At 37.8% G+C, this 20,754-nt stretch overlaps 1 protein-coding gene across 3 annotated transcripts in view; it reads right to left on the reverse strand.

Annotated features, from left to right (window-relative positions):
* Positions 1-20,754, reverse strand: part of RAPGEF2 (Rap guanine nucleotide exchange factor 2) — a 197,807-nt gene that overhangs the window by 105,615 nt on the left and 71,438 nt on the right. For all 3 annotated transcript variants that reach the window (XM_059818073.1, XM_059818074.1, XM_059818072.1), the window contains exon 4: positions 15,091-15,174. In XM_059818073.1, coding sequence (XP_059674056.1) covers positions 15,091-15,174 — 84 coding nt within the window. The remainder of the gene's footprint in view (positions 1-15,090; positions 15,175-20,754) is intronic.

Raw genomic sequence — 20,754 nt, forward strand, 5'->3', positions numbered from 1 at the left:
CAGTGGCTAACAAACAGCAACATGAGAATAATTTAAGACCACTGTCTGCACTTCTTCCCCTTCAAATTTATTAGATTTACTAATAAACCAAAACAACAAAGTACCTCAATTAACTGAAACATCTAAGGATACAAGCGACACATTAATTTTCATAAGCACTTACGTATAGACACAGCCAAAAACCTGCAGGTATTGAGGGTGACTCGTTCTATCCTTTCTACAATTATCATGACACTGGAGGACAGAGCAGTTTTCTCCAGACGTGACCCATCCATTTCCCCAGGTCCCCCGACATACTCGTACACGCACACAGATGCTCTTTTCAAAGCTCACAGGAAAGGCAGCAGCTACTGCAGAGGGAACATTTCCCTATCAGCATTCAGCCTTGTCCCCTTGCCCGGGGCCTCCACATTCCTGTTTTCACATCAGCCCAGCTCCCAAATGGAAAGTTATTTCTCAGCACTGGAATGTAAACGCATTCATCAAAAGTGATGCAGAATCTGAAGAAAACTCCACTGACAACGAACACCAAGAAAAGGTTTTTCAGTGAGAAGCCCTTTTCTTCCTTCCTCTTTAAAATTAAAGATTGTTCACAGAAAACCCAATTTCACTGGTGACTATTTTTCAAAAAGGACATACATGTATCATGTAATCTTAACCTTTATTTCTTTTGATATTCACCACCTTGCATTAGCTTAAAGTAATAATTAATTCACATTGAATCACACATCTGAGTGAAACTACATCTAAGTCTCACAAAGAAAGCTCCACAAAGTATGGTCATCTATATCGTACACATTCTTCAGCACATTTTGAAGTGCAAAATATTGTTATACTTTTATGTATTTGCAAATGCAGTATTTGGAATGAAGCTGCTGGTTTAGAATAAAGTCTATTTAATTGGCGTTTCCTTTAAGTCAAAAAGCACACTCCATTTAGACATGTTCTAGAGCAAGGAAAAATACAAGGAACACATTTTCCTGTTTCTCAAGTTCTTAGAAATTTCTGTGATACATTTATGCAAGCAAATAAATTTCATATAAATTTTGCTTTTTTAAAAAAGTTCTACGAGATTCTAAAACTAGAAATGTAATGCATGATTACTGACATTATTTAAGCCAAAACCTTAGCAATCAGATACTCAAAACCTTTCTTCTGAAGTTTTCAAATGGGATGTACAAAAAAGCCTACGGCTTAAGATCACTGCTATGCAATACTTGCCAATACAGGACATCTAAATATATGTGGAGATTACAGTAAATATTTTCCCTCCCCCACCATCCCTGAAACGAATCCTTTTCTCTTCTAGACTGTACCTGAATAAATCTGTAAGCACAAGGCTTAGGTTGACTTGAGTTCAGTTTCCCAAGCTTTTAGCATACTCATGATAAGAACCGATCTTAACTTACATAAAACCAGTATCTCCAAACTCTTTTTTGTGAAAATTACATTGCTCCAGTTGACATCTACATTTAGGAGAATCACAGAAAACTACCAAAATTAAGTTCAGAGGTATTGCATTAAGCATATTTAGAATTTGAAGTTATGTAACGCAAAGAGTCTCCATTTGCTTTGGGGCAGCACCCACCCTGCAAATGCTATTACTGCCATAGCTATTTACATTCCAGTGCTCTCTACTGTGTTTCCCGTCTTCCCTCTACCCTTCACTTCTAAAACTCGGAGCACGAAGGATCCACCATTCCTCTGGACGGATCACTTGCTGCACGTCCCGCCTGCACATGTTGCATGGCACTGCTTCCTCATACCAGCGCCATGACCTCAGCCGCGACCAGCAGCTGCTTTCCATCACTGCATCAATTATTCTCTGATGATACAGAAGCAAACATGAACAGAATGTCTGGTCTCCGACAAATCCCAAAGTCAAATCTTGATGTAATAATCAACATTTAACTTGCAACAATGCCAAAACGGGTTAGATTTAGTTCTAAAGCAAACCAGTCACACTGAACTCCTGAATGAAATATGGTAGAGCAGTAGTTACTTGAAGTCTAGATGGAAAAAAGTGGGAACCATTTTCTATCTGCCGCTTAGGGAGATAGTAAGGGATTCAGTCAAGTTCCTCCTCCTGTATCTTCTTTTATTAAAAACCACATTTCATTTTGGTAGGTCTAGATTAGAATTAAAACGTCAGCCCCTGTTAACAGCTTATTCTAACCAAGTTACATTTCACATGGACATGCTGTGAAACCCAGACTGTTCCTCCACTCAACTTGCCCTTGCCAGGGACAAAAAAAAAGAAAATTACAATTTAGAAGTGTGTATACATGTACAAGCCATCCCTAGGGGAACGCTTAAGCCTTCTGATGAAAACTACATTTGGCACGGCCATTTTCTGACCCCTCAGAAAAAAAGGCAGAGCCCTTCATGCATGCAGAACAGCCCTCCACTGGGGATGATGCAAGGAGGGAAAGCAGCAGTGGGCTTCCCCACGCTTAAAGCTGTACACTGGGAACTAGGAAAGCAAGGGTTTGTCAACTGAAAGACAGAGAATCGCTATCATATAATTTGATCTTCTGTATAATATAGGCTGACTTTTCTGATTCTCATTTGCAGTAGTGCCTGCTTTAGACAAAGTAAGCAAGTATGCAAGTGAATCCCCTAGCTGCCATTTGACTTTTGTTAAATATTCTTTAATTAAATCATGGCAGTCATCTATATATCAAAATAACCAATAGATTCACCTTTTTTTTCTTTTAACTTCTTCAATTCTCACAGTGTTATTACATTTATAGCACTTTTTTTCAGCAAGAGAAATAGCTGCTTTACAGAAATGCTTTTCAGTTGAAAGGAAAACTGAGACGCTAGCAACTGGAATATGAGTTGAAGAGGCATTTGCAGACCTGTCACTGTTTGCAAATCCTGGAGACATGAGCTCACTACATACCATGGATAAGGATGATTAGGCTTATCCAGTGTCATATGATAGCTTAGATGTTTACAGTGTCTGATACAACAGCTCATGTGTCAGGGAAGGGACTCACTTGCAACATCGCAGCTAAGTACATGCCACTTAATAATACTTTGGGGGGGTGTTTCACAAGAGGAAAAAGCCTCAAACATCACTGCAGCTCCTTTGCTTGATCTGGGACCTAAACCACCCGCTGGCGGTGGGGAAGAGGAATCCCGGTGTCAAGGGCAATAACCCTGGTGCTGCAGCAGGAGGGTGTAAAGCAGGGAAGAACCCAGCAAGCCAGACAGAGAACGCCTGACGATTAACCAGTCTGTGTGAAGGACACTAAAATTATAGGATAAACATGTTTATAGTACACTAATGCTTTAAATAATTCCTGCTAAAAATGTGCAAAAGTTAATTTGAACTTCAGCTGAAAGCTTTAGTAAACTTCTTCAGTATTTTGAACACGTTTAGTTAGCATCCTTACAGATGACAGACTATAGTACCTTACCTACGCAATACTCACAGCAATTGCTTTATGTTTTATGCAAATACAAGCCAGATCAGGGTTGCATTAATCTGGTAATTCACAGCTGACTACTGAAAGCACTTCAAAAGAAGTTCCAGAAAACCCACAGTGAATAATTTCAAATTAGCTACCTTCTGGAGGTTTGCTTCCAGAGAAAGTCCCTTCAGTCAACCCCTGGCACATATGCCTTATGATCGTAACACAGTTTTTCTTTTAGTACGGACTACTGCTTTGAAAAGTGTGGTTAATTTTAAAATTTTACCTAGTTACAAGACTGAGTATGGTAGTGAGATTGACTAGTTTATGTAAAAAAAAGAAATTGAGTAAAGTTTCAAATCTGTTGCTTTTCACTTTAGCTTTTTATAATGTTATCTTAAAATTAAAGTTAAGCTGAAAAATGGTTAAAAACCCAATCTGAAAAAGTGTTGTTAAGCATAACAAATTGATTTCCAAATTTACTGCAAATGAGGGTAGATGCTCAGAGCCTTTATAGCAGCAGGTGATCCTGACTATTTTTCAGGCTAGAATACCACTTGGGCTTCTTTACGACCCTTTCATATACACTAAACACGAGAAATGTGTTTATGAGATTTTCCTGTTGAATTCAAGATCCATATTTATAAACTATATACACAAATATATAGGTAAACAAAACTGGAATGCAGTAGTAGGAGCAACAACAAAATTAGCTTGTTGCAGCAATTCAACTCTCCAGTCTCTAGTACAGAAAGCTAGAAGGCAGGTACCTCATCAGAACAGCTGACAGAAAATATCTTTATTTGGAAAAAAAAAAATCACCCTTATTTTTAAATTAGAAGTTCTCATGTTATTTTATCTTGGAAAACATTCAAAGATGAAAGCTTTTTTCTAACCTACTTTTAATTCCTTTTTCTAAAAAACCTGTATTTTAACAAATGATTGGAATAAAGACAGCTTTGCTTATGCTTCATCTTAATGACGTCTGTATTGCCATGGAGATTACTGTGACATCACAAGATCTACATAAGGGTCTGAAAAAATGAGTAGTAGGAAAACATTACTTAAGAGGCAAGACCTTGTCTGAACACAGTTTGGCTTACTAACATTCACAAAATCCATTAAAACAGACGAGTATTTTTCCAACCTCATACAAAGCCTTTAGATGTTAGACCCTAAATGAAGACTGTTTTTTTACCTTGAAAAATATACAGTAAGCTTAAGTCTCCCTAAAGAATTTCATAATTAAGGTTTTAGAAACTGTTGTCTTTTTAAAAAACTAAAAAAAAAATTAATAACTTGACATGTCATCTAGGTTTTTAGTAGTAAAATAAGACCATACATATTGACGTTTTCCACCCCCACTTATATGCCTAACTCATTCAATACAACCAATTCATTCACATGGAGGGCTAAACACATGACCTCAATAACTAGTTTCCATAAATCTTATTAGTACAATGCAGATGTATTCAAGAAATCTTTGTAATAAATGCCCTATAACTGTAAATAAATAAATTAAAACAGTGAAGTAATAGTGACAATTTTGTTTTAGCTATTTAGATTATAATTTGAAAATAAATTATCCCTCACTTAGCATGTTATACTATATCTAGGGTTCCTGGATTTATTTTTCAGAAATATTTGAAAATTTTAGCATCACCGGAAAGAAATCTCTCTGACATTTTAAAGTCTTCTACAGTATGGAATAACACTTTGTTAAAAACACTATTTGTAGAAGAATTATAACAGCAGAATCATGCTAATAATCAAAACAATACTTTTGATTCCTTTCACCTTTCTACAGTCCTGCAAATACTTAAGTAAAAGTCCTTACTTCAGCTTATCAAGATTGTCTTTCAAAGATAAGTCTATAGAAGTTTAGATCATCCAAGTTCCACATGAGGCAAAGAAAAGGCTCTTCCCCATATATACCCCAAACTTAAACACAGGGACAGCCATCCCATAACACATTTATATTGGACTTCCCTCAAGAGTTTTCTTAGACATTTTGTAAAAAAAAATAAAATATATATATATATATATAAAAAGCTGTGTAAGCACCAGATGGACTCTAAGGTACCTCTTGACTTTTCTGTAGAGTACACAAATTTTGGTGAGCATGATCTTCCACTCTGTATATTATTCTTTTAAATATAATTGTTCAGCAGTAATAAATCATCTCCAATTTCAGGATTTAAAATGGACCTCTCTGTCTAGTTAATGTTGCTCCCTAGGCTGTGAAAACTTCACCGCCCTGCTGAAAAAGGTCTTTACCCCAGCGTGTTGTACCTAGACCAGCATCATCACCTTCTTGCTCTGCAGTGCACTCTGCCCTATCTCTCCACATAGGTATATTTCTCCCTCTTTGGTATTCTTTATGCTATTTTTGCACATATTCTTTTTTTTTTATTATTTTGGGGTAAGCAATGAGCAGATAACTTCCCAGTTCATTACACTTATAAAACTTGCCCCGAGACCCTAAGAGCATGTAAACCAAACACATTCTTCCTTTTGCCCTCGACAGGAATCTCATAATGTAGTTTTCTCAATTGTGAAAAAGCAATAGTTTCTTCTGATAGGTATCTTTAATTAGCAATGTAAGCAGTAGTGAATACCCAGGTATAACAGATCTCACATTTCACTTTGAAATAACTACATACTTTATTACATAGAGAATTTTCCCCTCCTTAACTTCTCAGAAAGAGCTCTCAATTTTTTTCCACATCCCCATTTGTATGCAAGTAATTTATTATCACTTCAAATAACAGCTTTTTAATATTAAAGTCAAGCCTGAAATTTTACAAAGAAGATACCAGTATAAGTGAGAACTGTTGAAATTAAATTAATATCACATAGTTAAAATGTACGGAAGAACTATAAATGCAAAGGCAAAGATGAACAATGTTTCTAAGACTGATTAAATGTTGTTCTCAATTACTTCAAATTGTGACATGCTCCATTAGAAACCCTAATGCTGGGATTAGAAAGGTCTCTCTAACCAATGAGACACAAAATAAGCTAAAGAGAAGAGTCAGCAATAAAAAAACCCATCCTGTTTCAAGGCCAGTTTTCATTGCAGCACAGCTGATACCTGGTTTCTAAAATAAGCAGCACCAAAATTTTTCAACAATGAGAATACGTCAACATCTTCAGGAAAAACAAGTTTTCCCATCCATCCTAGAGAGTATTCTATAACATTCCCAGCAAAGAAAAAGCCCACATTTTCAGCACATTTTTCAAAAACTCAATAGCCATAATATTAACCCCAAACTTTCTAACATTTAAGAAGTGGGATGTGAGAGTTGGTATCATTCACAGATGTCAAAGATTATATTTCCTCTATCAGCTACCTTCAAGGATTCTCTCCTTTCTTCTACTTTCTTTCTGCTAAAAAGATTATCCCCCATTAGTCTAGCCTGTTAAACCCCTCTGCTTGCTTAATTTTAATTTTTCAGTTACTTTGAGCTCTTGAGATACATTCATGCTTACACAGGAAAATCTTACTCTCCATGTTATCTCAGATTTTGTTTTTCCTTAGCATTGGCTATATCCCATACCTATATCAGACTGAAAAATTTTGATTATACTTATTCTATATAGCAAGTGAAAAAATAAGCTAAATTGCTTCACAAGCAGGAATTGCTATAAAAGCAGTGGTTTAGATTTATACTGTTATATAGTCTGTTTCTATGCTCCATATTAAAAATTCCTAGCATAATTTTGACATTAAAATAGATACATTTAACTTTTTAGTATTTTTACACAATTGCAGTTTCAATGGGGAAGATTAACACCATTGACCTGAATAAAGAGCAGCATAAGAAAAGCCTAATGCAAGTTTTTGGGGTTTTTTTAATACAGCAATAATGGCAGGAAATGCCATCTTGACTTAGCTTACAATTACCATATGTGAAACAATGAAAAATTGGACCAGAACAAGGACTCTTGAATCTACAAGCTCTATGCCATCAATTAATGGTGTCTCTGCTATATAAAGTGCATGAAGTTGTTCTGAACATTCCACCAATGCATCTGACCATCAGCAGATGATCCAGACTGTCTCAAGTCCATCATCAGGTCTTTCATATGGAAAGAGACAGTAGCTCTAGGATTTAAACCTAGAAACTAGTACAAGGCTTGCATTTGTCAGCTTGTGAGGGCTTCTTGGCTTCTGTCCTAGGACAGAGCATTTCCATCCCTGAAAACCTCCCCTGCCTTAAGAGGAATCAGAAATATTCAGGTTCACTTAAGAGTTATTCAGGTCATTTGACACTTCTGCTTCTTTGTTACCTTCTCACCTCCTCATTACAAACTTGGAAGAAAGCCTGGTAGCACTAGCCACACTACGCTATATTTTGATTTTTATTTTCAAAAGATTAAGTCCCTTAACATTTTATCAGCTGTGCAAGAATAAAATTCCAGTAGCGTTTAAATAATTGTTTTGACAGGAACAACACCAGACACCACCCACTATCGTAATTTAGGAACTGTGTCCTCTTCTATTTCCCCAACACCTCAGATACTGGCAGCACACTTGAAAGATGACCAAGATCAAACCTCAATGAACTCTGAAATTATTCAGCAGAAAAAGACGGGTGGAATAAAGCAAAATGTACATAACACCAAACTCACTTAGCTGTAAAAAAATATAAGGTATTCATATTTAAAAAACTATACACCAATTTCTGCAAACAGCAAGGACAGTTTCAGATGACATTACTGGTTCAAGTAGCACACGCTCTGCATCACGAACTTTGCTGTAACAACAAGTGATATGACAAGACACGGCCCCGTTAATTTATGTCTCAGCTAATTCAGCTACATCTGGAGTTGACTGCGACTGCGTATAAGCGCGGAAGCCAGATTCAGAGAGCCTGAAACCCTCCCTGCATGCCCTCCCTGCTAGCCAGCCCTCAGGGAGCTGAGCTCGGGGACAAACCCATGGCAGCCCCAGCTCCTCCAGCACCTCGCGAGGAAGGCGGCAATGCCACACATCAGCGAGCGCCAGGCTTCACTGATAACACTGGCCATGATACCAATTCAAGGTAGATGGCCAGACCAGGCATTGCCAATAAAATGTTCCCTCTTGTAAGAAAGCTTTTATTTTCTCCAGGAGTTTGTCTCAAAAAGTAATTACAGTCACATACACTGTGATAGTCTAATTTTGTGCTTGCAGGTAACAGTAAACATCTCCATCCAAAATGACACACAGAGTCTTTTAGGTAGATGCAGATAGTACAAAGCAATCAGCATTACTTCCTCAACGTCTATTTGAAATCCGTTGTGAATAATTCATGGTAGACATACACTCAGTCATAAATGGACTGACATCTCCACTACTTCTTTCTTCAGCTTATGATCTCAGTCTTTCCTAGATTAAACCATAAGATCACCCTCCCCCATGCCTCAGTTTCAGTTGATGAAACGCTGAACCAAGGCATCCAAACAGACAGAAGACAAGATGACACTGGGGGTCAGCCCACGACAATACCATACTCTCTATACCTTCCCACCAGCCTTGAGAGATAGTCATGAGCATGGCTTCAGAACAGCACTAGCTGGACACAGAAATAACGAGGCAGCAAACAGGTCATGGGAAAATCCAGCAGCAGCAACTAGCCCCAAAAAATAGTTTTATATTAAAGAGCTAGAGTTCCGAGGGCAAACTAAATTCAAAGCACACATTTTCAAGTAATTTCTTAAATAGACTTGAAACCATAACCTGGGGAGTTTTCTTTACAAAGATCCAATGCATGGTCTTTGTGTTTCCATCATGACGCTGTAAATCCTTAGCCAAAAGCAAAACTCAGAAGCAGAGAAAAGCCTAATGAGCTCAGCACAGCTCTTGATCAACTCCCTCTGCAGCTTAAATAACTAAACCAGCAGCTCCCAAAAGCACAACCCTGAGCCTCCCCCAAATCTGTTGTTCTAAAACTCTCAGTTTCCCGCTCAGGGCAAAAAAAAATCCCTTTTTAGTCAAATTAAAAATTTATCTTGGTTTAAATATTTGTGTATATCGGTCACTCTCTTTCAGTTATAACACCAGTTTTGTTCTGTTATCTCCTAAGTTTCAGGCAGCAATAGCCATTATTAATAAACACCAAATTGCAAATATATTAGAGTCATATACTGCGAGAAGGATTTTATTGTTATGATTAAAGCTATCAATATAATTTTATTCACGGAAATGATCGATCAGTCACAGTTCTCTATTCAAAATACAGATGTATCATCAGTCAGATATATGCAAAACACACCAAACAGCACGTCCCAGGCATCACAAAAATTAGGAAATATGTTTCAGGATACATAAAGCTGTATAAATGCATGTACATAGCCAAGAGCTCTGCTCCAGCACTATTATACTCACATACCTGTCAAAATAAAAAAGTCTACCAAAATCCCGAACAAATTTTCTTCTGAGAGAGGTTACTTTAAGTTAATCAGGACACACTTGGATGAGAACAAATCATTTCTGTACAAATTGAGTTTTGTTATTGCTTTAAACACATTCAAAGCAAGTCCATAATTTCTTCAATGGCTCTCCAGTAGAATTTGATATTCTACTCCATTTGTAAAGTTGTTTTAGTATAGGAAAGACCAAAGGGCTAAATCATCAATATTTAAATAGATACATCCATTTTAATTTTGAAGAGAGAAAAACAGATGTTCTTTCAACTTCAAAACTTAATCTTTTAATTAGAGGAAAAAGCTTAAATAATTGCTCTTGTATGTAAATCTGTGAACTTGCCAAATGGAGTGCAGCTCTCCATCGCCCTATGAAGTGGCAAGAGGAGAACTGGCTGCGTGTGGCAGCAAGGAAGGAAAAGAGGAGGCTACAGCAAGGAAAGAGTGTAGATGAGTGAGTGGTTAAAGACAAGAGCAAAGCCAGGTTTACACATGCCAAGTCAGCATCGCAGCATGCTTGTGGAGCACAGCACACACCACCCCGGCGGTCTCAGAAGAATTCCGTATTTTTTTTTGCAGTTAAAGAGTTAGTTGCATCCCCCAGTCATGGGGGCCATGGCCAAGCACAAGGTTAGCTGTGGGAGATCTAGAAGACATTTTTGTAGTGCAGCACCAAGTCAAATAAGGTGAAAGACCATGGTAAAATGTACACTAGAAGCAAAGTTCTGGAAGAAAAAACACATGGGAAGTCCGAGCAGCTGAGCAAACGTGATGGAGCACGGAGCAGACCTAGGAATGCTGGAGGCCATTCCAAAAGATATTTTGAGGGACTGTGACATTACTGCTGTCAGTGACCACAGGAAAACACAGGAGAGCCAGGACAACCTTCAGGGAATTGTATTTTCTGCTCATTTATTTTCTGGACTTAATACATAAACCTCATTCTACCATGTGAACTGCTTCAGGATACAGATGCTCAGGGGAAGTGGTGAAGGGAAGAAGTGTTCATTTGTGCTAGTTTGGTCATCATGGTGGGAGGGGGGAATTAAGGAACATTTAGTTTGACCGTAGTATGTGCCTGATGGTAAAGAAAAGGAGTAAATATGAAAATTTGTAACTGGAGGGAGAGGAGGAATCCTTCTCACATTAATTTCTGTAAATTGCAACTACGAAATTTACTCTGACAGCTTAAATAGGAGAACAAGATTAAGCTTTACCTTATTTCACAAAAAATATGTTTGCTTTAATTGTTCAGGTTGGAATTCTTTAAAACTCTGAATTGTAAGTTTTCCCAAAATAGATTAACTGAATAAAATCCAGCTTATGAGCACTATTTGCTAGCTGATGGCTTGGCATTTGAACAAATACAAGCTAGACTATATTACAATACGCAAATAAAGTGATACTCATACTATTTTCACAAAACAGACATGCTTTAGAAATTAGTTTCCAAAATATGTTAGTCTATTCCAATATTCCATCTTAAATATTTTTTTATTATTTTGAATTAAAGACTTGTCAAGTAGCTAGTTGCAAGTAGTTTGACAAGTCACCCAGTAAATTATATAACTTTGGCAGTTATGCCACTCATTTCAAATTATTTCAACTAGCAGCTATTTGACCATATATAGTACATTAGAAAGCTACTTATTTTTGGACTGCTATACTATATGCATTTATTCATGGTTTGAGTGGGAAAGTAGGGGAATGGTCATTTCTTATGCATTTAGACAGCTTGATTATTTTATTTTTTAAGACATTCTTCTTCCCAACTACATATTATCTGTCTGCCAACACCAGTCGTCACTCCCTGTCCCCAAAGAATTTTAAATGGTATGTAACACTAGGAATCAAAGACATGGAAAGAATGATTGGGAAGGAAAAAAAGTTTACCTGATACAGTTCACAACAAAACAGCATTTCCAGTGTTACCCACCAACCAGCCTGAGGATGCTATATCTGAAACCAATGCAACTAAATTAGCTAACAGAGGCCCCAAATGCAAATAATTTGCTGAGTATATTCAGTCAAATGCACTAAGGTATTTCCAAGTTTCAGCTATAAATCTGATGATAGCACTCCATCCTATTCCTTATAGGCTCAAATACCAACAGCCACAAAGTTAAGAGTAGGATGGAATTCAGCACAGGATTAAGACAACACCTCCAAGATTGCAGGCAGGTTTATTCACTAGGACTAGCTGAATTACCCTAACTAGGTTCTACTTTTACCCTGGCTTGTACAGACATACATTTTAAAAGAATGAAATCCAACACAGAATAGTAAATGCTCTTGAAACTCTTTGGGGGAAACATGTATTTTATTTTAAATTTGGCCAGCTACTGTCCAGCCATCATTCAGTGAAGCCAAGCTCGACAAAGCCAACAGGAGGGGCAAGGGGAAGCCCGCAGCCTGAGCAGCATTGGCAGCTCCCGAGGTCCTGCTGGGAGGGCTGGATGCAGCCCGGGGAACCTGTGCAAGGGGATTTACTGCGGGTGCATGGGGCAGGCTGGGTTAAGCTGTCAGAAAAGAGAGAATAATTTTAATGTAGAAAAAAAATGAGGGGTTTTGGATGGTGAGATGTTTTGGGATAGGAGGGACTGGGAGATAGTATGTACTGATCACTCTGAGCTCTATGAAAAGAAAAGTTAGGGAAATGAGAATTTTCTGAGTCACTCAGATTTGGAGAGAGGAACATACTTCTCGCTTTCTGCTCCTACACAGACTTCTCTACTCCATCCTGCTCTCTTACTCACAAGCTTGACATGTTGCAAAATTATTTTCTAGAGGCTTTCTAGATGGGAAAAGACAAAATGGATGAAACTGGAAAAAACCCCACTAAAATAGTCTAAATATGAATTTACAAGAAGTTTGCTCAAATGACTACGTTTTGGCCAAACAAGATCAAAATTAGATGATCTCTACCTGGCAACGTTTAAGTCTCTTTCTGTTACCTGACATCAATGACGCATCAGCCTGTGCTCCATTTGCTAAAGCGCAGCAAATTCATCTTAACAGCAGTAAGACACCAAGACTCCCAAATTATGCAATGCTCAAAAAGGCTTTATAAAATTATTACTCCCCATATGCGTAAATAGTCAGTTTAAGCAAACAGTTACCCAGTAAACTGCCTTTTGCCCACTTTTGACACGACTCTTTAGATTTCAAAATACTGCCCTATCAGTTCTTTCTGAACAGCTGCCTTCTCAGGTGGTCTCACTCCCTTTCTTCTAGAGCACTGTAAAATTTGACTTTAGTATTGCTGGTAACCAGTCTCTTCTACCCAGTCTGTATATCTTAGCAGTTTACTATTTCCTTGTGAGCAATTCACTGACAGCATAAATGAAGGTGAAAAATCTTAGTTTTCTTCTCAAGCCTTTGCTTAAAAATAAAATAAAAAAATCACTTATCACCCACCAATATTCCAAATGAGAAATTCAACCTGCATGCCCCTCTCACTTTTCCCAAGTTTCTTATTTATGGATGAGCCCAAGGCCCAGATATCGCAGCTTATGCATTTACAAAGTAAACATCCTGCTTAGCCTTGTCCTAAATTTAAATAAGGCCCTCCTCTATCCTCCTAATAACTATAGCTTCTGAGCACAAAGCCCCTCACTAGAATGACTCGGCTTTTGCTCTCCAGAAATACTTTTCATCTTGTATCATTAAAGTTTCTTCATTTTGCTTTCATGGACTTCCGTTATCTTTGTTAATTAACAAATCGTCTCTCTTGCATTTGCTTCCCAAGACACCAGCTTTGGCAGCTACTTGACTCCATCCACAACTATGAAACTTTTTCTAATACCAGATTCCACACTTGAAATTCAGCAAGATCTCAGATGCTGTCCCAGATGTCATTTCTGAATTTCTCCAGGTGAACAGCCCTAAATGCTCTAGAATCAGAGGACCTGTAATTTTCTGTTCATTCTTCCATGAAGAATCACAAGCTCATTGTTTATCCTAGTAAATCTCACCTCTCATCAAGTGTCAAACAATGTCTGAAGCACAAGCATTGCGCTAATTCAAAGGAACAGAAGATTCTTGCCACAGACTATGTACAACCAACCTACATTAATTCAGACATCATATATCCCTTCTCCTAGCATCTAAAGGTAGCATTTTCTGCCAGCTTATTTTCTGGCATTGCCTGTTCATGGATGACATATGGGACAATTTTCTTCCATCTGCCAGCAGCAGGGATCCTATAATCTGTTGTTGTGCTACTTTTTACAATAACCAGTTTTGCACCTTTATCATAGATGGTACTGTTTCATGACACATCAAATATATCACTTTATCAGCAGTGCCTGTCCTCTTACATATGCAAGACACTTGCTTACACCAAGAACATGGCACCATCATCAAATGGAAGTCCCAAGCCAGCATTGCCCTCCCACTGAAAGGCAGCTTTGAACATCTAATTCTTCATATGCCAACCAACACTAGCTTTCAACTGGTTTCCCACTGTTTAAAACTGTAAGGAAGTTTCTAGTGCTTTCATTCTCATCATAGCATACAGAGACGGGTCATTCTTTCATTCCGCCCTTCACAAATTTTATTACATGCTATTTACTTCAAAGGAGCCTTTTATAGTAGCCTGAATGAATATGCATATAACTAGCATTTTAAAGTGATTCGGCTCTGCTTCCACTAAAATGATCACACTCAGCCACCTTAGTCTAAAATCCTTGCAGTCATTTGCATTTTTTCCCATAGCTCAAAATAATTTAATTTTTGCTGTAGCAATGTAAAATTTGAGAGTCTCACACTATCTTTTTCCATGTAAAATGTCATTTTTTTACTGCAAATTAATTTACATGAAGCACAACCTTAAACAGAAGTAGCAAAACTGGCAGTAACATTATCTGAGTATATGTTAAAACATGCACTGAAGACTTGTGCACAGTAAAGCCTCAGGAAAGCATCATAAGCTCTAGTGCATCCTATGAGTCAATGTTTGATTACTCACAGGAACAGACTACTCGGTACTTCACTCCATTTGTCAGGATTTTGGTGGTTTTATTTTTAAATTGACAGCATTTGTGTGACACTTTGGGTGCTAGTACACTGTGCACAATGACGAGCTTTCAATTCTAGCTATGGGCATAAAAATACTACCACAGCTAGGTAGGAAGAGTGCTTATGTGTGTACTTCTGTGTTTCATTAAGCATAAAACATTGCCTTTTAATTCTAAAAATTCTCTGTGTCTCATGATTTCTGTTTAAAATACAGAATGCCATGCATTCATAGCTGACATACCTGCTCCTTGGAAGAAACATAGATTCTTTAATGAAGACGGAACCAGACAGCAGGATATACCAACATGTACCAATATCATCAGGGCTGGAATAAAAAAAGAGAACATAGTTTAAGACACTTGATTTAAGTTACTCATAGCACTACCAAATTTGCAGTACAAAGAACAAAGAGGCAAAAATACACAAAATTATGGAAGAAAGACCCAGTTCCATCATTTACAGAACAATTCCATCAAACTATTCTAATTTCCACCTGCAAATATATACATTATTAGAATGCCCCATTTCATTTACTTCACTTTTGAAAAAGCACATATGTCTCCATTTTGTAACAGCACAAATGCAATTAAACATAATTGAAAGTAATTAAAATGAAGTCAAGCTACAGTAAATGTATTGTATTGTATCCTGTCTAATCCATTACTTTCCTCTTGCTGAAAAGAACTGTAGCATCTTCCTCCCTATAAATAAGGCCTCCTTTCACAATTTGAGACATCTCCTTCTTCCCCCTTTCTTTAAGACAGAAATTTGCCTTTCAGCAGCAGCCTGCCTTCCCACAAGGTAAGAGAGCATTGGATACATTTGCAGATGGTAAACCTACATCAGATTTGTTAATCAACTTTATCTGCTGCTACTACGCACGGCCTCTTTCATGCGTCTCCCTGGCACAAGAATAAATTCTCAATAAAAGGGACAAAAAGTTTCTTTTCCCCTGTCTTCATCCTATAGAGGAGCTGGATGAGGACTTTGTCATCCAGGCCCAGTTCATTCTACTGTAGATTCAGATCTTGCTCCTTGAGTAATACAAAATCCTTTTCATAGGCTTAGACTCTTCTTGAATAAGTTCAAATAACATTTAGACAGGAAAATAAAATAGTTTAAGGTCACTAGAAACAGCTGTAGTAGAATTTTTGAGAATATCTGTACTTTACTTCAGTTTTACTACCCCTACTGCTTCTTCCAAAGAAAGTTCACTAATTGGATTCAAGTACACCGTTAGGAACTGCACAAGCCTTCTTATCTGAAAACCATGTCCCTAGTGACACTAAGAGATGCAGATTACTTAATTAATCTGTAGCACCTTCATTTTGTTAAATTACATGTCTCAAGTCCTTAGCAACAATTAGTTCTAACTTCAAGCAAGAACAGCCCACATCTTTTAATGACGATGACAGCATAGTATTAAAACCCAATCTTAAATCTAAGTAGGCTATGTACATGTTAGCAGCGTGTTTTTCATTTGAAGAACTTCAATTTAAGAAGTACCTACACAGCAGGGTCCTCAAAACAAGAGTGCCATTTCCTCAGCACTCACTGTATTATGGTTTCTAAAAGGAAAGCTGAAGTTAGAAAGATAGGACGGGAGCTGGCCTAAGCCAGCTGAGAGCAGAACAGCAAACCATCAAATCTAAAGATGTGCTCCATTGCCATTTTGCATCTTGTAACAACCATGCAAGAAAGAACAAACATCAGAAACGTGCAGAATTAACAGAGGAAACTGAGGACACGATCTACAACCACAGACACAAGAACTGACTAAGATGATGCAGTCTATTTTTCTTTTCTACCAGCTTATGACCACCGAAGCCTCACTCTTCAGTGAAGACCTAACATCTTCAAAATGAAGACTTCAGGAAATATTTCTTTATACTGATAGACAATAGAAAATGAAGCAATAACATGGTATCACAGCTAAAACGACAAACCATTTTGATTTACATAGTTGAAGCACACCAAGCTGCCTTGTCTGAAGTGTGCTTCACACGCTTGCTTCTCACATGGACTTGTATTGCCCTCAAACTTGTTAGTCTAGAAAAATCAACATTGTGCATAAGTACAGAGAACCAGGTTAAAGCAGATAAACTCAGAAAAACCACTACTTCAAAAGAAAATATTGTTCTCAAAAGCATAAAATTGCACTTAAGCCACACATCTTCAAACACTCTCCCCTTCCCCAAATGAGTCCTAAGCTGACAGGCATATAGCCAGCATTGCTGCTGAACTGCAAGTCTGCTGGGGTTTTTTTGTTGTTTGTTTTTTAATAGATGCCAGTCTAAATACAAATAATCTGCACTAATTAGCACAGTTGAAAGTTTCTAAAATAGTCATTTTCAGCAATGGCTGTTAGACTAAGTGATTTCCCAAGTTGCTGGGAAGTAACTCTATTAGGATGTCAATGATAATTTTTCCATATGGATTACAGTGCATTATATTATCACATAAGAAGTTTTCTGGGTTTGTTTTTTCCTTTTCCTAAAACTTGGCAGTTTGACTAAGTATAAAAGTGTAGTCTGACAGAAAAAACCTCACCTGGGGCCACAGGCTTTATGACTCTAAAGCAAAAGCGATCTAGAATATCTTTTACAGAAAGCCATTTCCAAGGATAAATTAATAGAAATAAGGAAAAAAAAAGTATTTAAACCAATAGTAAAATATTTTAACTTTTGCAAATCTAGTAATACACAAGCTTTTTTTTTCCTCCTTTAAGAATTGATGAACTATTTTAAATCCCTCTGTCAAATCACCTATTTGTAAGGGGCTTTAGCTGTCTTTTCTCATTGAGGATCTTCATGTCCAAAGAGAAAGGCAGCCACTGGCTTTCAGAAGCATCAGTCAATATGTTCAATATTCAAGTTCATCTTAATGCTACTTTTGAATCTCCCCTTGAATCATTTAACAAAAAGCTATAATGTTAATACATTTAACTGCAGTGGTTGACATTTTTCTTATTTGATCACACACAGCATGACTTCTCACTCAGTTAATCATCCAACTCAGTTTTATCTTTTTTTTTGCCAGTTCACAGGTTTATCCACTTTCTCTGCAAGTTAGCTTTTCAACATTTGTCACTCCTTCTCAGTTATCTGTCATGAACATCATACTTTATCCACTTTATATATAATCAAAAGAAGCATTTGTTCATTTGACAGCTGAAAGTGCTGATTAAAAAAATAAATCAAACTTTAGGAATACCATCTGATTGGGTTTATTTTCCTGTTGCTGTATGTGTACTTTGATAACTTTTTATTCTTAGTCATGTTTGAGAATTTCTAAGCTCTAAGGTATTTGCATCATGTTGTGCGAAACAAAACAATTCTACTGTACTCTATTCCTTTATTATCTAAAGGGTAAAAAAAACCCTTCAGTATTGCTGTGTCATAATAGTGGAAAGTTACTACAGAACATGTCTGTATTCAAGGTATCTTCCAAAATACACTGTGTATTCTTTTAATTTCCTGCCAAAACATCATAATTATTTCCAAGACAGTCTTCAAGAGCAAAAGAACACTGATGGATTTTCATTCTCTTCATTCTTACAACTACTAGTGTCTTAATATAGTCTTGAACAAAACATCTGAAAAAACCCACGCGTATAGCCAATACATTCCTTCCACTAGAACACACATGCTTCCCTCCAAAAAACCACAGGCAAATGAAAGACTGATCTGTTCCTTTCATATGAAAACATTTAACTCTTGCACTTCTCAACAATTGCTACACTTTCAGTTGTTTAGAATTAAGACTCAACAAAGCCATTTGGCAGCCAGCTTTTGCTAGACAGTGCTGTTACAAAAAACACGTGCAATTCTTTCATTTTAAGGATCCTGGGCTTTACACAATCCTATTCAAACATTAGGTGGCTTTCAATCGAGTTTCCCTGTTTTCTGTACTACGCTTGACATTTATTCATCAACAATGCATTTGCATTCTTCAGGACTTTTGTGCCTGTAATGAACGACTGAAGGAACTATAGAAGCAGCCTATACTGAACTACAAAAGCACTTCTTCAAGCCCTGGGAGGACTCGTACAAACACCGTTTTACCCAACGTAGAATACTCACATTTGAAAGGTGTTCTTTGAAATCACATTTTACACTTTGTCTTTGAACATCAAAATTGAATTCTAGAGAATAAATCTAAGCCTAGTTATGGAGATTTCTTTCACTGCTAGAACACTGCCTACCACTGGCAGCTCACAGAGGTATCTAGAATCTGTATTTGTCCTCTTAAAGATATTTCTTCTGTCAAAGAGATGACAGCAAATTGTGCTTAAAAGGGTTCTTTTGTGGACAGGATGCATCCCTGACTGGGTTTGCAGGAGGGTATTGAGAGCGTATAAGCACTTAATCCAGAATTAGTCGAAGCAGAATAGATGCTGATGACTTTGCCCAAAAGGCATCATGAGAGGGAGACGGGGGGGGTTTTTGGCCTAGGGACAGTTGACAGGAGGGTCCAGTAGCACCTGTCAGTCAAGATGATGTAGAAAGGAAAGACATTTGCTTAGATAAGATCTTTCCAACGACTAGTTTTGTACGGGTGGCACTGCTGTCCATCAACAGCACCGCCACTGAGGCAGCAGCTGTCAGCCACCAGGAGACTGGAAGTGCAGTGGAGGAGCCACCTCAGGCTGAAAGCAAAGCCCGGCCAACCCCGGCAAACAGCGGTCTACCTGCTTTTGGGTTCCTCGCCCCACTCTCCCTCCAGTCTTGCAAGGCTGCATACACAGCAGGAGTGGAAATACTTGAAATCAGGAGTTAGTGGCACATGTTGTACATTTCCAAGCAGGCGTTCACAGATCTTTGCAGGCAAGAAATTACTTTACCTGTTGGCCTTAAGTGGTGGAGTACATTGCTTCAAATACATAAGACCAGTGGGGGTTTGTCTGGGGTTTTTCTGGGTTGTTTGGGTTTCGTTTGTTTTTTCCAGCTCATCTACTGTTCCGGATATTCATCTGGATGAAACTCAGCACTGTTATTGGTTATATTGCCTACCACATGCAGCACAGCTATCTACTTTCCCAAGCTACAGAAAACAAGATTTATTACTAAGAAAATAAGACGCCACAGGCAATTTATCCTGCAGAGAATCAGAATCAAGTCACACATTAAGGGGCAGTCAGAAGAATAAAATCAATACATGTAGTCATTCTGTCCTAGTTGTGTTAAAGCCAACAAAAGCCCCAGTGAAACCTTGGTGACACAAACTTCCATCCACGCTTTACAGAACCAACAGGACTACGGCCAGATTCAAGACATCTGCTGTAACTTGTGTTAGTGCGCTAGGATTAGACTAATGCCCGTATGTCTACATGCGCTCAAAGAATTTGACTGCTGTGCAGAGGAGAGATTCTAAATCTTAAGAGTAAGAAGCAGAGGAGCAAAAGACCTTTAGCAGAAGATAGGATTTGTATTCTGTGAAGACAGCAACAAAAGGACTCAGGTACCAAGACTTAACATTCTTCTCTTATAACTACTCTGATAGAACTACCTACTGATAAAGTTTTCAGAATACTCGAGCTCTAGCAGCAACCTTGGAGTGGTGCAAAATTGAAAGCCAATACCAAAACAGTCAGCAATATGGGGCCTTTATTCATAATCTGCACGTAAATGAATTGTACATAATTTAAATAAAGCTACCTTAAACCTTGACTCTTATATTGTAGCACTTTTGAGAGCAGGGGATTTCCTGTGGAATCTATATTTAATTTCCCAGAATGCAAGAGAGCTTGATTTACAGGAATTCAGGACCTAGGAACGGAAATCCAGACACTGGATTGCAATGCCTTCCCATTGCATTTCCATCCCCAGCTTCCTTGACATTGTCCTTTTACGCAACTACAACCTGCAGCCAGACAGCACACTTCTCCACTTTGAAAATGACACAA

Source organism: Gavia stellata, chromosome 5, assembly GCF_030936135.1.
Source record: "Gavia stellata isolate bGavSte3 chromosome 5, bGavSte3.hap2, whole genome shotgun sequence".
NCBI lineage: Eukaryota > Metazoa > Chordata > Aves > Gaviiformes > Gaviidae > Gavia > Gavia stellata.